The following is a 15,486-nucleotide window of genomic DNA, read 5'->3' as shown; positions in this document are numbered from 1 at the left end:
TTAAAACAACCCTGGAGGGACGATCGCCTGAGTTGACCCCTAAACTGAGATTCTGTACCGGAGACCTTCAAATTGTGAGCCAAGCGCTTTCACCACTTCACCGCAGCCCAACCCAACCGGATATTCACAACCCAGCCAAATATTTACCGTAAAAAAAAATGCAAGTGCCTCGGCTAATACTGCCAGTACAGTGGCACTGCCTTTCCATTCGTAACATTAAGTCAGTGGTCGGGGACTCCATATTTCTATAGCAGAGGTCAGTTTACCCATAATAAGACCACGACTGACGTCCCACAAGGTGGTGCAGTCTCAGCAGGTAGTGCTCATTTGACTGATCCAAGATGAGCGTTGATGGTGTTGAGGTGGCCTTGTTTGGGATTTGAACTTTGCAATTATGACGGAAAGCCTTGCTGCTCAACCAAATGTGCTACTGCCTTTCTACGACGATGACACCTGCAGGCGTGTGGTGTAAGAAGCCTCTAGGAAAATCGGTGTTTCTCCAGTCTAAATAATGTCACTCAGATCCTGTTAGTGTTGATAAATTATGTTGAGCTGTGTATGTAAATGTATAAATTGGAACTCTCGTTGAGATGGCATACCTTCTCGTAGAGACCTAGTAATGCCAAACTCCCAGCGACTCAAATATATGTTACAACTGACGGTCGTGTTTAGGTTCAAGATTCAATCATTTTACGTCCCATTTTCACCGTCACATTTCAGTTGTTTTAATTTTATTTTCTGCAGTTCTGTTCAAGAATACAGCAATTTCCGTACCATACTCTTTGGTTCTATTCGGTAAAGTCACGTAGGTAAAAAATAAAACAACAAAAATCACGACGTTTCGGCCACAACACAAGCGGCCTTCATCAGGTGAAGGGATCAGGCTGTCTCGAGGACAGCGCTGGAGTGAAACACAGCCACGCTCAGACCGCGGACCTTTAAGCTGTGTGCGAGCAAACAAGGTGCCTTGACAAAGGAATTAGCATAAAAAATTAGCATTTGATTGGCCGACTTAGCATAGAGGTGGTGTACATGCGGGTGCACATGCCGGTTGGCGGTGGGGGGGGGAGGGGGAGTTTACCTATTGATGGTGTGAAAAGGGAATTTAAGAGCTGCAAAAGTTTGGGGTACCACTACTTGAAAAATATACCCGCATGTACACCACCTCTATGCTAAGTCGGCCAATCAAATGCTAATTTTTATGCTAATTCCTTTGTCAAGGCACCTTGTTTCCTCGCACACAGCTTAAAGGTCGTGGTCTGAGCGTGGCTGTGTTTCACTCCAGCGCTGTCCTCGAGACAGCCTGATCCCTTAACCTAATGAAGGCCGCTTGTGTGGTGGCCGAAACGTCGTGATTTTTGTTGTTTTTTGTTGTTTTATTTTTTACCTACGTGACTGTACCGAATAGAATCAAAGAGTATGGATCCTTGCAGTCACGAAAGCTTTAAATCTAGAATTTCCGTACCATTTACATCCAACTGGCATAATTCAATGGACGGTCGATTCTCACACCCAAATCTACGAACGCATCGTAAGCTTACGAATCGATATTAAATTGATTAACCAATGCACCATGGCCATGCCCAACACCTACATTTCATGTAAAGCAAAAGTTATTTTGGCGATATTTCTTCGGCAGTGTTGCAGAAGCACGAATCATAAAAAAACCTCAAAACGTTCCGTCAATAACGCTGTGGCCTTCAAAAGGAAACATATATAAAAGGTGACATTTCGGGCAATTGAACCTTATGGCGGGGACCCTGGGGTCCCATAAGCCCCCGGCTCTCGCATAAACTTTGGTGCGACGTCAATTTACGTCTGTTGAAGGCGAACGATACGGCAGTCTATTCCTCTCGACGCGCTCTACACGATGTGATAATCAAAGTTTCAAAGACGCGTTTACGACTACGGCAATTTTAGTCAACGGCGGGTGCTTGGTGAAGAACGAGAGAGGATTGATTTCTGGTGGGTCGCGGCGTTTGTGTGCGCGGTGGGACGGAGTCGCCAAAAGTAAATGAATTAATTACGATTTTTACTTCTGTTTATTTGGCACCCCGGGGTCCCGCCATAAGGTTCAATTGCCCTTCTACATAAATAGAGCAGCCAGGCAGACAGAGTGGATAATAATAATAATAAGACGAGTTGGAGACTGCACTGTCCACCATGGGGCCTAAAGACAGTGACATTTAAAATATATTTCCTGATGAATCGCTCAAAATTGGAAGATGAATATTAACCTATAATCGGAAATTGAGTAACAGACAACCCCGTTGTTTATCGTTTAACTCTTATTATTTGTAATTTAAATTTTTTTTTAAAACTCCATGAATGCATTCCTATCAAAAATAAACCCACAAAATGTTGCTGGCAACGTCATGTAGATAGTCGAGCATGCTAAACTGGTGTGATGGTCGTGCACATGTGTGACTCGTGAGACAATGTACGACGGGTCTGTTTACGCGAGAGGTTGGGAAAAACTTCTGAGAATTCGATACTAAATTAGGTCATACCGAACTAATGGGTTTGCTTATTCTGAAGCCCCCTGTGTACTAATTATAAGATAATGGCGCTGACGTTAACAGATACTGTAAACACTGCATAATACGTTTGATCCTTCGCCTATTTCCAGGGTCCCATTTGCTAAATTTTGTTTTGCAAATATTTACCCAGGCATGATGGCACGTGCCTGCAACGCAGCGTTTTGTGGAGTTAAGGGTTGGTGGATCACATAGCAACCATCGTGATAATCATAATACGACGACATTTATTTACCCAGGAAAGCCTAACTTCGTCTCTCAAGACTATTTCAGGAGGTTCCTGAGGCAATGGGATTCTTGCTCGAGTCCATTAGTGGGCAGCATGTGGGAAGAGACTGGATTAACCCTGCGAAAACTCGCACAAACGATGGGGTAACGCTCAATATTCCGCACACTTAAGATAGAAAATCAAATTGTTGTGCTGTCATCTCCTGGCTGTCCCCTCATCCCAAGCCGACAACACCTGGTATTCCCAGGCAGTGACACATCCAAAAAGAAACCAGGTTCAATACTCCGAGCTTATGAGATGTGATGAGATCGGATATTTGGGTGTGGGTGACTTGTAAACAGACATCCATTGCCAATCTCTCTCTGTGTTGGAGGTTCTGAATGGTATCCCTCGTATACATTCGGTTCCTACATGTCGTGTGATTCCCTCCAGCAGGTGAAAATATACCAATCCTAAGACTCTCCAAGAAAAAAATCATTTTAGGCTTTTCTAGCTAAAGCAATGTAATAAAGCACTGTGTTAATAAATCACTAGGTACATAAAGGACAACACACACACAGAGACTCGACTGCACTGCACATACGGGCACAGCACAGTGCAGTGGTAATGTTACTGCAACATTCAAATGTAATAGAATACAAACACGCGACTCCAGAGCTTCACGTCAATCAGTTGTATCTAAAATTGAAATCTGCCATGGACGTCGTAACTCTGGCTCATTTGTTCTCACTCACACGAGAGTCATCTTGACCAAACAACCCTCGTGTGACGTTTATTCTGATCCATCATTCATGTTTTCCGCGCACTGCAGCTGAACTCACGACCTGATCAACTAAAATGTTGAGAGCTCAAATCTTCTCCCCTTCCCAGAGTCCAGGAGCACTGAGCTCAGAATTCAGTCCGCAGAATTTCTGTGGCCCCCACTCCCCCTCCCCTACTACTGTTCCGTGCCCTTCACCAGGTTCTTGTCAAATTAAAAAAAAAATTTAAACTATTTTTAAAAAGTTGGAATCGCGATTTGATCGCTTGGTTATCGGTTAAACGGCGGATTATGATTTTTTTTTGCCGAGCAAAAAACGCAGCATGGGAAAAACAAGTTCTTGATTAATGGACGTGCGGGGTGGGCAAATGTGACCAGATGATATGAAATTTCGCACTGTCTTGCGGCGATAACTTTGTGCTTGTTACGTGCGCAGAAGCGTGTCACCCTGACAGACAGCGATGTGACACATCTGCAAACGGCCCTCTCCCGCACTTCCTCTTCAAGGAGACAGCATTTCAACAATGTGTCAAATGAGCCATCTGTGAGTCGCATATATCTTTCCTTCCATGCGAAGGAACGATTCACTTCTTTCAACAAGCTCTGATTAAGATACAGTGCGATACCGTTTGTATTCATATATCATCTTAATATAGCCGCACCTCAAGATGCTGGACATAACAGTGGGACATGGGAATTCTGGGTAAAGAAAGGACGCTTCTGTATTTATTGTACATTGAGAGAGAGGCAGTCGGTCACAGTCAGGGAAAGTAAGACCTTGAGCCCGTGCTTGAACATTGGCAGGAAGTCATCAGCATGGATGTCTGTGGGAAGGGAGTTCCATATTATTAGCACGGCAAAGGAAAAAGAGCAACTTGCCACCGACTCAAGGATGACTGGGGTCTTTGACATAAAGCCTTGGTTGCTGGTGCGAAGAATGAGTGGCAGGGGGTAGAGTGAGATAAGAAGGGTCAAAGCAGGCAGGGGAGAGTCAATGGAGGACCTTGAGGATATTCAGCACGATTTCGATATTTATCCATGACTGAATTGGGAGCCGGCATAGGGATCGGAGTGTCGGGGTAATGCGGCGTTGTTTTACGGGGGGCAGGGAGAAATGCGTCGACTGGGTCGAGAGACGGCACTCACTATGAAGAAACGTGGGTGCCCTCTGCGAGTGTGCAGCTGCAGTGTTTATGGAGGGGAACAAACAAAGTGAAGCGGTAGCGATGCTATCAAGCAGCAAATTGGGAGCATTAAGAGACACATGCTACACGGGCACCAACACAGAGAAGTAATGGAACCATGTTAAGTAAAAAATAAGTCGGCCCTTTGTCAATCTGCTGCTGGATGAAGGCCTCCACGTGCCATGTCAGTCACACGGGTTGTCTTACAGTGGAAGTTTGTCAACATGTTCATTCATGATTAGCACGGTTGGCTACGTACGGTGCGTACGAAGCTTATACGTGCACACATACATTCCTCAACATTCATAACTGAGAACATAACCCCCCCCCCCTTTTATTTTTAAAAGCTGCCAATAATGTCACGACGGCTACAGCCCTGTTAGCCAGACAGCCACAGCAGTCTGCAGTGTGTGCCCGACACCTGCACCCATTAATCATCGCGGGTGCGTTGTTGTTTTACGTCGCATCGTCGGTGCGATGCACCCACGCGTCTCCTTTTAAACAAGCAGCGCTGTTACGATCCCATCCCAGGCTGCCGGTTAGGCGTTGCCTGTGTAATCCATCCGTTCTTTAAAGGTGGGGGGGGGGGGTTGGTGATCGTGTGAAGATCATGTGCAATCTGGCTGGGCTGTCAAGTGGTGGGGGCAGGCTAAAGGCGGTGCAGGAAGCAGGTATCCTGAGCTGTCTGGACAGATTCCAGTGGGGGTTTTTTTTCCCCCCATTGTGCGCATATGGGATTTTTTTTCATCTCTCCAGACACTCTGGTTTCCTCCTATAAGCAGAGACTTTCTTTGAAAGCAGGATTGGCCAAACACATCAAGCACAGGACCTTGCTCTTAACAGAAAGAACTTAGAGCGACTGTGCGCCTTCCTCGGTTAAATAAATAACCACTGGTATATCATTTTAACAAATTTAGATTGACCCCGTAAAGCTACCCACAAATGCGGGTGATGAGCGCATTACGCTGCCACGCACAAACCAGGATATGGCTAATGAGCGCTTTTCCTGCTGATAATTAAGGTAAACAAAAATGCACTCACAATGAGCAAACATTGACTGATAGACTACTGAAAACACGCAAGCATAATTAGAATTTTTTTTAAATCTTCCAACGTGATCATTTAACGTACCACACGCACCACAATTCTTCATACGCATCCCTTGCAAATCAGACGACGTACCGCGTTCAACAATTCACGAGATGTCCCACAAACGCAACGGCACGACAGCGCCCGACCGCTCGAACGCGCGACGCTTGCGACAAAAACATCACGAGCGTCGTGACCGCTGCTGCCCCGCAAAGACGCACGCTGCGCTTGCGACACACGTACGAGCCGAATGGCGCAGCGTTGCGTTCGCCTCGACGTGAATACCCCACCCCGTGCAACGAACGTCCCTGATTACATGCACAAACCCAGCGCACGTCGACCGGAACGAGCGTTCGCCTGCGCCTGTCGTGGGCGTCAACATTCGCGCCGCACGCACCACGCAGAAAACGACAGTCGAAACGAGCAAAATGGTCAATATTACCTCGCCGTACCTTGCGAATACATTGCTCGCAGAGAGGCGACGGAGTGAGTGCACACGCTGGCTGTGGGACTACGACGCAGCCCTTTGTCGAAACACCCGCTGAGACCTAACGGGACGCGTCCACCCAAAAAAAAAAAACCACCGAATCAATGGGCATGGGATGGTGAAGAAGAAAAAAATAATATCGACTCACCATAACATGATGCATCCGTTCATAGCCAACCAAATAGCACTCTCTCCTCAACTCTGGCAATGCTGGCACGACCAATAAGAGTGTGCCGTCAAGCGGCATATATTCCCGGAGGAAGTCTCCAGCCGTCCAAGCCCAGATGACATCTCCACTTGTCCCCCAGCGGCGGCTAAATTTAGGCGGTGACTGTCGATGCAGCCATGCGTCTGTGCGCGCCACGCCACGCATAGCTGCTGCATGACAGCCCTACTCGCCATCTCCCCCCCCCCTCCACCCCCCGGATCACGGTGGGATCACTGTACGTGAACGCGCCGCGCGCTCTGGCCTCTCCGTCTTTTATTTATTTTGTTGCCACCGGAACGCGCGCGTGGCCGAGCGTCGCCGCGAGGGTTTGCAAATGTCAGCATCGAAGTGAGCGTTTCTCGCTCTCGGGATGTTTGAGAGCAGCGCGAGCGGGCACTGGGCGCAACATGAATGCAATGTTGACAAAAGCGCCTTAATGCAGCTGCTCCTCCGAGAATAAAAAGCGACATTGACAGCGAGAGGTCATCCCCGCACGCGGCGTCCCTCTGCTGGGGGCGTGCGACGCGAGCATCCATGGGTGACGGTGCTCGTGTGCCTGGTCGGTTCCCTGCCACGTGAATGAGGAATTTCCACCGGTCGCTTTAGAACTGCCAGTGGGGAAGAGCACCGGCCAGGCCAATGCTCATTTGAGCATGGGGGAGACTTGGCGGATATTTCAAAAGAATGTCAAAAATAAAGTATCGGCAACAAAGGTTCTGCACTATCATTTTGTTTTATAATTTTATTATTTTATTGTTGCCCTTCTACGTGGTGACTTTACCGAAAGAACCAAGAATATGAATCCCTGCAGTCACGAAAGCTTTAAATCAAAATTTATCATTTTGTCCTTGGTAGATGACCCAAAGGTGAGAGAGAGGGCAAGAATCTCTCACGCTGACAATGCCCACTTGCGACAGAATGTTCCACTGTAAAATTAATTAACTGACCACCTGTCAAACCTTAGAATCTGTTATATAAAAAACATCGTCATGCCCAGTTATAGAGCATGACTCCAGTAATAACAGATGTGACATGCTGATCTCCGATTGATTTTATGAATCCCAAACACCAGCTGTAGCCAATGGAGACCGATGAAGAGTGGCTCTTTGCCATCACACGCACAATGCCCTGATAGTTATGCACTCCTGCCGTTATGAAATTTTGGACAAACAATTTACCATAATGTGGGGGATGCTGCCACGGTGTAACGGTTAGCACACTGGACTTGCAATGCAGAGGTCGCTTCTTTGACCTCCTGGTGTGGCAGTTGAAACGCTGGGCATACTCCTTTTGTCCCAACCACATTTATCCACCCAGAAGTATCAATGGGCACAAGACGATTCGTAAATTGGCAGATAGCATGCGGTGGGGTAAAGTGAGGGTGACTCCCACCTCTTCTTCGACATCTGGCCAGGGAGGAAGAGTAGACCAATTACCCTCTAGAAATCCCTCAAAGGGAGGTCCTTCCTGCAACAGTGGCATGAGCAACGACACATTTTACTCAAAATGCCGGCAACAAATTAAGTCGAGAAACTGCCACCGACGCCTGGGTGTAAAAAAACGATTAATGTCTTGCTACGTCAATATTGCCCCAGTCCAAACAATCTATGAAACTCTAAAGTACCGTATTTGCATTCTGTATTATCATTAGGCTTTGTGTGGGTGGAGCGGTAGCACATTGGTTAGGGCACTGCACTATGAACCCCGCGACCCATATTTGATTCTCAGCCGTGGACCAACATCAGTGTTGAACGAGATGTGAACCGGTACTGGGCCGCCCCCCACAACTCCACAAAACCCGCAGCCACCACCACGGTGATGTTATGGTTCAACAACCCCCGTGACTGAAAGGTGTGGGCAGGCCTTCATCCAGCAGCAGATGGACAAAGGGTTGCACGTCAGTATTGTAACTAGGTCAATGATGCTTATCTGTAGTCCTCAAGGAGCACAACATGGCACAGCTTTCCATGTCAGCCACCGCATGTCGTTCATGTGCAAATTAGATTACGGTATTATTATGCAAGCCACTCGCGCTCTCTAAATTGGGCGACAGTGGCCGGGCAGAATTCACGACATGGGCAGGAGGGTTGGCTCCGTTCACCACTCGGTATGGGACGCCCAAGCCGCGATGCGCCCACATCCTCAACATCCACCAACTTTTACGACATCGCGGGGGTCTCCCGTACCTGCCCGATGGGTCACCCTTGGTTTGGCAGAGTTCCGACGGCGGCCGTAGTTCATCAGCTGCAGCTGGTGGGGGAGGGGGTTGCATTAATTTATGTCGTGCCACACCCGACACCGTCACTCTGAGAAATCCAGTTTGGCCCGAGAGGCAGGTAAGCCTCAGGTTTAATTTATTCCACTGTACCCCACGTTTAACCGTGCTCGGTTGTCTGTCTGTATGCGTGCATGTTGAAACTCTTTCGCACCGTACATAGCCAACCGTGCTAATCAGAGGTAGGGAGGGAGGGGAAGGGGGAGACAACAAACTAAACACACAAAAAGCAGTTCTAAAGAAAGAGTTTTCAACCTATATCAAGGTGCGTAGCTCCAGTGGCTTCCTAATACCGGAAGGAAGTGTCTAAGAGGCAAGAGCACTCGACTCACAATTTGACAGTTACAAATTCAAATCCTGGTCAAGGATCAAGTCAGTCCACCAACATTGCAGTGCTTTGTTCGTGGAGATGGTAGATCGAGAACACATTGTGATCATGAGACATCTATCTAAAGAGGTAGCGCGTTATCTGTAAGAAGCAGCATAGCAAGTAGTTTTCTTTTTACCTATTTGCATGTGTGTGGTTTTTTTTTACAGGCACGCCAGTTTCCTCCCATCCACAAAAAAAAATACTTCACAAGGAACCGGCCAAACATCCCAAGCAGGGCATGCATTGAAGAAGTTAGCCACATGACTCCATGAGGCTTTACTGCGAAAATAAAGCATTACTATAATTACTCTTGCTTTAAGCGGCAACAATCTCTCTACTCTGGTCGGGGAGAGCGGCCAGCTTGCCTTGGCTACGTAAACACCGGCCTGGATCCTACGAACATCACGCATGCTTTGGCCTCGTGATGTAACGTTTCTGCATTGCTCTCGAGCAGTTTGATAGAGCCTCTGCTGTTCCGGGCCGTCGTTACGTTGCTACACCATCCTGGATACAAATGGCGAACATAAACAATCAGCTCCGCTGGCGAGCATTTATGTAACCGTCGGTGCGTTGAACGGACAAACTTGACCCCTGTTAAAATAGCCCTTTACATTTTCTGCATTCATCTCACTGACCGGGCCTTTTTTCTTACTTGAGCATTTTTGGATGCCTTTCAACATTTTAAAACAATGGAAAATAAAACATGAAAAAAAAACCTCTGGCAGATATTTCTTTTTGGTTCTAATTGGTTTGTTTATTTGAAACAGCTGATCTATTTTAAAACTGCCCATATGGCATATTCAGAGATGAGCATCAAAGAGGCACGGTTTAAACAAGCCAGCCTAGTCTAATTACAATATTGAAGCTTGCAACTAAATATGAAATATGGATGTGCTCTGTTGTGACAGAGCACACAAATCACAATCAGAAGGTTAGGAGTTCAAAATCCCAATCGGGCATCAACTTGGCCCATGAAATCGAGAACCACTTTCTGGAAAGTCAACAAGGGATGACCCAGGGAGAGACTGGCCTCTGCCACGGGAATCTGGAATTCCCACCACTTCCCAAATGCTCCCAATGTATATGTATGTATGTTACGTATGTTGAACTTATTTTGCACCGTATGTAGCCAACCGTGCTAATCGGAGGTTCGGGGGGAAAAGGACAACAATTTCATCACAAAAATCAGTTCAATGCTAAGTCGACTTGAACTATTGAGACTAGATGTGGAATAGACTTTAGTTTTGTTTATTTCACTCGGTCTTTCTTTCCGATTATATCCCCAATTATGTAACTGCGTGAGATGAGATAGTGCAATGTCATGAGGTGAAAAATCCAATCATAAATCTCGCAGCAGAGCGGTATGCTGGGTGTGTCAGAGAAGGGCTGTGGACGAACCTTCACACAGGGATATTATATTTCCGCATGATAGATTGATGTTTTAATTCTCAGAAGCAGAATTTCGCTAAAAAAGCAAACAAAGTATTGAATATGGCTTGTTTATGCAGTGATCAGTGACTGGGCTGAGACCATCAACTCATTACATTATTCCCTCGTTATTCACGAAATGTCTATCCGCAATTTTGGCTATCCGCAAATCGCGTCTGGAACTCTACACGACACGCATCTAGAGAGAGAAAAAAAGTAATGAGATAAAGTGATGACAGACAATGTGATGGGATAAAGTGATGAGAGAGAGTGTGATGGGATAAAGTGATGAGAGAAAATGTGATGGGAGAGAGTGATGAGAGAGGATGTGATGGGAGAGAGTGATGAGAGAGAGTGTGATGGGAGAGAGTGATGAGAGAGAGTGTGATGGGAGAGAGTGATGACAGACAATGTGATGGGATAAAGTGATGAGAGAAAATGTGATGGGAGAGAGTGATGACAGACAATGTGATGGGAGAGAGTGATGAGAGAGAGTGTGATGGGAGAGAGTGATGAGAGAGAATGTGATGGGAGAGAGTGATGACAGACAATGTGATGGGAGAGAGTGATGAGAGAGAATGTGATGGGAGAGAGTGATGAGAGAGAATGTGATGGGAGAGAGTGATGAGAGATAATGTGATGGGAGAGAGTGTGATAGGAGAAAATGTGATGGGAGAAAATGTGATGGGAGAGAGTGATGAGAGAGAGTGTGATGGGAGAGAGTGATGAGAGAAAATGTGATGGGAGAGAGTGATGAGAGAGAATGTGATGGGAGAGAGTGTGATGAGAGAAAATGTGATGGGAGAGAGTGATGAGAGAGAATGGGATGGGAGAGAGTGATGAGAGAAAATGTGATGGGAGAGAGTGATGAGAGAGAATGTGATGGGAGAGAGTGATGAGAGAGAATGTGATGGGAGAGAGTATGTGATGAGAGAGAATGTGATGGGAGAGAATGTGATGGGAGAGAATGTGATGGGAGAGAGTGATGAGAGAGAATGTGATGGGAGAGAGTGATGAGAGAGAATGTGATGGGAGAGAGTGATGAGAGAGAATGTGATGGGAGAGAGTGATGAGAGAGAATGTGATGGGAGACAGTGATGAGAGAGAATGTGATGGGAGAGAGTGATGAGAGAAAATGTGATGGGAGAGAGTGATGAGAGAGAATGTGATGGGAGAGAGTGTGATGGGAGACAATGTGATGGGAGAGAGTGATGAGAGAGAATGGGATGGGAGAGAGTGATGAGAGAAAATGTGATGGGAGAGAGTGATGAGAGAGAATGTGATGGGAGAGAGTGATGAGAGAGAATGTGATGGGAGAGAGTGATGAGAGAGAATGTGATGGGAGACAGTGATGAGAGAGAATGTGATGAGAGAGAATGTGATGAGAGAGAATGTGATGGGAGAGAATGTGATGGGAGAGAATGTGATGGGAGAGAGTGATGAGAGAGAATGTGATGGGAGAGAGTGATGAGAGAGAATGTGATGGGAGAGAGTGATGAGAGAGAATGTGATGGGAGAGAGTGATGAGAGAGAATGTGATGGGAGAGAGTGATGAGAGAGAATGTGATGGGAGAGAGTGATGAGAGAGAATGTGATGGGAGAGAGTGATGAGAGAGAATGTGATGGGAGAGAGTGATGAGAGAGAATGTGATGGGAGAGAGTGATGAGGTAAGGGAGATGAGAAAGATAGAGATAACTTCTCGAAACTTTAGAAGCATCTGCAGACGCTGTGAGTGCCACATTCGTGGGCCAATATCATCACCCGCGAAATTTGCTATTCACGAGCATCTCCGGAATGTATCCCTCGCGAATGACCAGGGAGCACCGGACACTCGAGAACCCAGCTTGATCACGGGAGGCTGAATACCCCTCAGATTTGAACTAACACTTTCAAAGTCACCAAGCCACCTCTTCGAATCGAGTTTTAACTTGCACTGGGGTTACTGCACCTTAAGTTAGGGCCTTAGCCATGCCGGTCACACCGTTGCATTGTCAGCTCTGGCCAAACAAACCGGTTTGAAACCTAATCCCCCCCAACGCAGGTTTAAACAGCACACGCTTGGCCTTTAGAGAACGCCTTAAACGCGGCCCCTTCGAAAGGGAACGCTAAGCCAGCTCTCACACCCATGCACAGGTATTAATGTGACGTAAAGCTCCTGCGAGCTTGCGCCCTGGCCCGATTTAACGGCTGCAAACAATGATTCGTCTAAGAAATGGGGAATTTCCACCACTGGATCGGAGCTTTAAATCGGAAACAAACACCACCCCCATGCCCGTTTGAGTGGGGAGACCCCTGAGTTTGGACCTGCAAAAGCGCAATTAACCTAGGGCGCCACTGGGAACCCATATATCTCACTCCAACCGGGTAAATTCACCGAGTGCACGCGAATGTAAGCAACACTGTAAGCCCGTGTACGTGTTAATGAATGCCTTTTTATTTAAAATCGGACGTTCCCACTCTGAATGTAAAAAAAGTGTTTATCTTACGGAGAGCAAAGCTTCACAACATGTTTATGTCCAACATCAGGCCACTTTCTGACCATACATTCCGTTTGATTGCAAATCTCCCTTGACGTGCACTTTCAAGAAAAACACATTCAGCTCGCAACATCTGGGCACTCGGCAGAGGCTGCGCGATGCATTAGCGGAGCCTAAACAGTGACCGGAACACGCCAATGCTGGGAAGCCATCGCCTAGAAAAAAAAACACATTTCCCGAAAATCAAAACTAATTCTTCGAAGGACGATGTATAAATAAAACGAGCACATCTGCCGCACCGATTTGACCGTGAGGTAATAAAAAAAACCCACAAACCAAATTAATAAATGGTGACCTGACGGATTACCCAACACTGGCGCTCGGACGCACGGTGTGACGTTTAAACACAGGTCAGCCATGGTGTCCTCAACGCGCAGTCCTCGCAGTAAACTTCGGTCCAAGTTTCCCATGTCCGCGGATCATCGGACGTGTGATGACTTAATATTAATGAGAAGACGCGTCTGAATGGAGGAGTGGTAAAAAGTGGAGAGATGAACGAATGTGCAGTGCGAGGAATGTGAGTTTAAGGAGCTCCTCCCACAGCCTTGCCAAGGCAGGGCCGTTGCTTTATCATTGAGGGCTTTAAATTCAACACAACTAATTCCCACGTCATTATCGGCATTATAAAAGTTTAATGATACCTTTGCCCTCATGGGGCCTTAACATAGGTCATATAACATTTTTGTTTTTCATGACAAACACACAAATCCTTTTAATAAAATGCGTGGGCGAACAGAAAGCCCTTGCATTTTTACCCAAATCCCAGCAAAGTTGGAACGACACCCATTTCAACCAGTAGGGAGTTGCAGCGTCTTAGGCCTTCTTCTGAAATGGCAAGGGCCCCAGCCCCTTTGAATCGACGTCTTGGGACCAACAGAAGGACCAATACAGAGAATATCATAGTCTTTATCGGAACATAGTGTACAGTCGACGTACCAGGGCAATGTTTATGGCTTTACGAATTATACACAGGGGGGGGGGGGGGGCAGGGGTTGGAGGAGTGGTGTCACAGTGGTTAGCTCACTGCACCGTATGTGAAACCGACCACCTGTGATCGACTACCAACCATCATTAACATTAGCGATGTCGGAACCGGTGCTGGTCCCCACACCCACACCATTCACCAAACCGTACGGACCAGCGTGGTGAAGCATGGTCCGACAACCCATGCGGCTGACACTGTTTTGGAAATGCCTTCATCCAGTAGCGGATTGACCAAGGAGCTGGAAAACGATTAAGTGTCCGAAATGTGACCGTGCATAAGAGCCCAAATGTGATTTCGGTCGGCCGCAGGCAACCAACGCAGCTCCAGGGGGAACCAGCGCGCTTCACCTTCAGAGATCGACGCTCCAAGAACAAGAGACACGGACAGTGCTGCTGTAGCGCCGCGTATTTTCAAAAGGCGAATTGGATAGAACGCGACGGATGTATTCGGGAACACATTTTTTTTCATAACGCCGATGCGAATTGGACATAACGCGATTGAGTGAACGGAACTATGCCTATAATATAGTTCTTTTTTTGGGGGGGGTTAGATCGCGTAAATATAAATGTGTCGTTAAACCCGCCACCACCCGACGACACAGCCAATTAGTAAGGTTTGTCACGTAAAGAGAACGTGCCAATGCGTTACTAGTTCAGCACACCGCTGTGTTGGAGAGAACATCCAAGCAGCGGGTGTACGGCTGCATCGGCGCAGCTTCGCACAATGCGCTGGGATGCTGCTGGATGCTTCTAGATGCGACCCACGTACCTCGGCAGTCTTCGTTCAGCCTGCGTACACATCTCACGCGACCTGTGCTTTACCCTATATTATATATTATTTATTATAACGCGACTTTTCCATAACGCGGTGTTCTTCAGGAACGCAAATACCGCGTTATAGGAGAACAGACTGTAATGGTAGTCCTAGGTAAAGTGTGCAAGGGCTGAGTCTTAAGTCTCCAGGTAAATACATTCCCACCGTTCGCATGAAACCCAGCAGGCAAATGTATTTGACCGGTGTCAAGTCAGACGGTGTCCATGTTCGAACAATCATTGTTTACTGAATCAATGTTATGACGGTGCTCATCTCTTTTGGCAGTCCTGAGCCAAAGTGGTAGTGACCAGTCTCCCCATAGCACTGCTGTTCTGTCCACTGCTAGATGAAGACCCCTCCCCCCAAACCCGGTTGTGCCATGCTCCTTACGATCGTGCGACACCATAATCCATCTCCTGCAAAAGAGCTTATTTCATATGCAAACAAATCACTGTTTTAGATAAAATGGAGGATGTTCGAGACGTAACATAACAATTTATCCTAACCATTAAGAAAACAGGAAGAGCTCCTCGACTAGATAAACTCATTGTGGACATCAACAAAGGGGGACCAGCTTTTGGAT

General features: G+C 46.9%; 1 protein-coding gene across 4 annotated transcripts in view; it reads right to left on the bottom strand.

The window, feature by feature from the left end:
* LOC116941885 (homer protein homolog 1-like) overlaps nucleotides 1-15,486 on the bottom strand; it is a 38,679-nt gene that overhangs the window by 22,009 nt on the left and 1,184 nt on the right. The window contains exon 1 of one of the 4 annotated variants that reach the window (XM_032953200.2): nucleotides 6,435-6,954. The exons of 1 other annotated variant lie outside the window; for it this stretch is intronic. In XM_032953200.2, the coding sequence (XP_032809091.1) occupies nucleotides 6,435-6,457 (23 nt within the window). In that variant the 5' untranslated portion in view covers nucleotides 6,458-6,954. Of the gene's footprint in view, nucleotides 1-6,241; nucleotides 6,395-6,434; nucleotides 6,955-15,486 lie in introns of those variants that run through there. 2 more of the 4 variants (XM_032953204.2, XM_032953201.2) reach the window with 2 other exon arrangements.

This window comes from Petromyzon marinus, chromosome 13, assembly GCF_048934315.1.
Source record: "Petromyzon marinus isolate PM22_M1 ecotype Great Lakes invasive population chromosome 13, UKy_Petmar_22M1.pri1.0, whole genome shotgun sequence".
Taxonomy (NCBI): Eukaryota; Metazoa; Chordata; class Hyperoartia; order Petromyzontiformes; family Petromyzontidae; genus Petromyzon; species Petromyzon marinus.
Note: the sequence above shows the minus strand (reverse complement) of the source record. Positions and strands in the feature narration are given on the sequence as shown.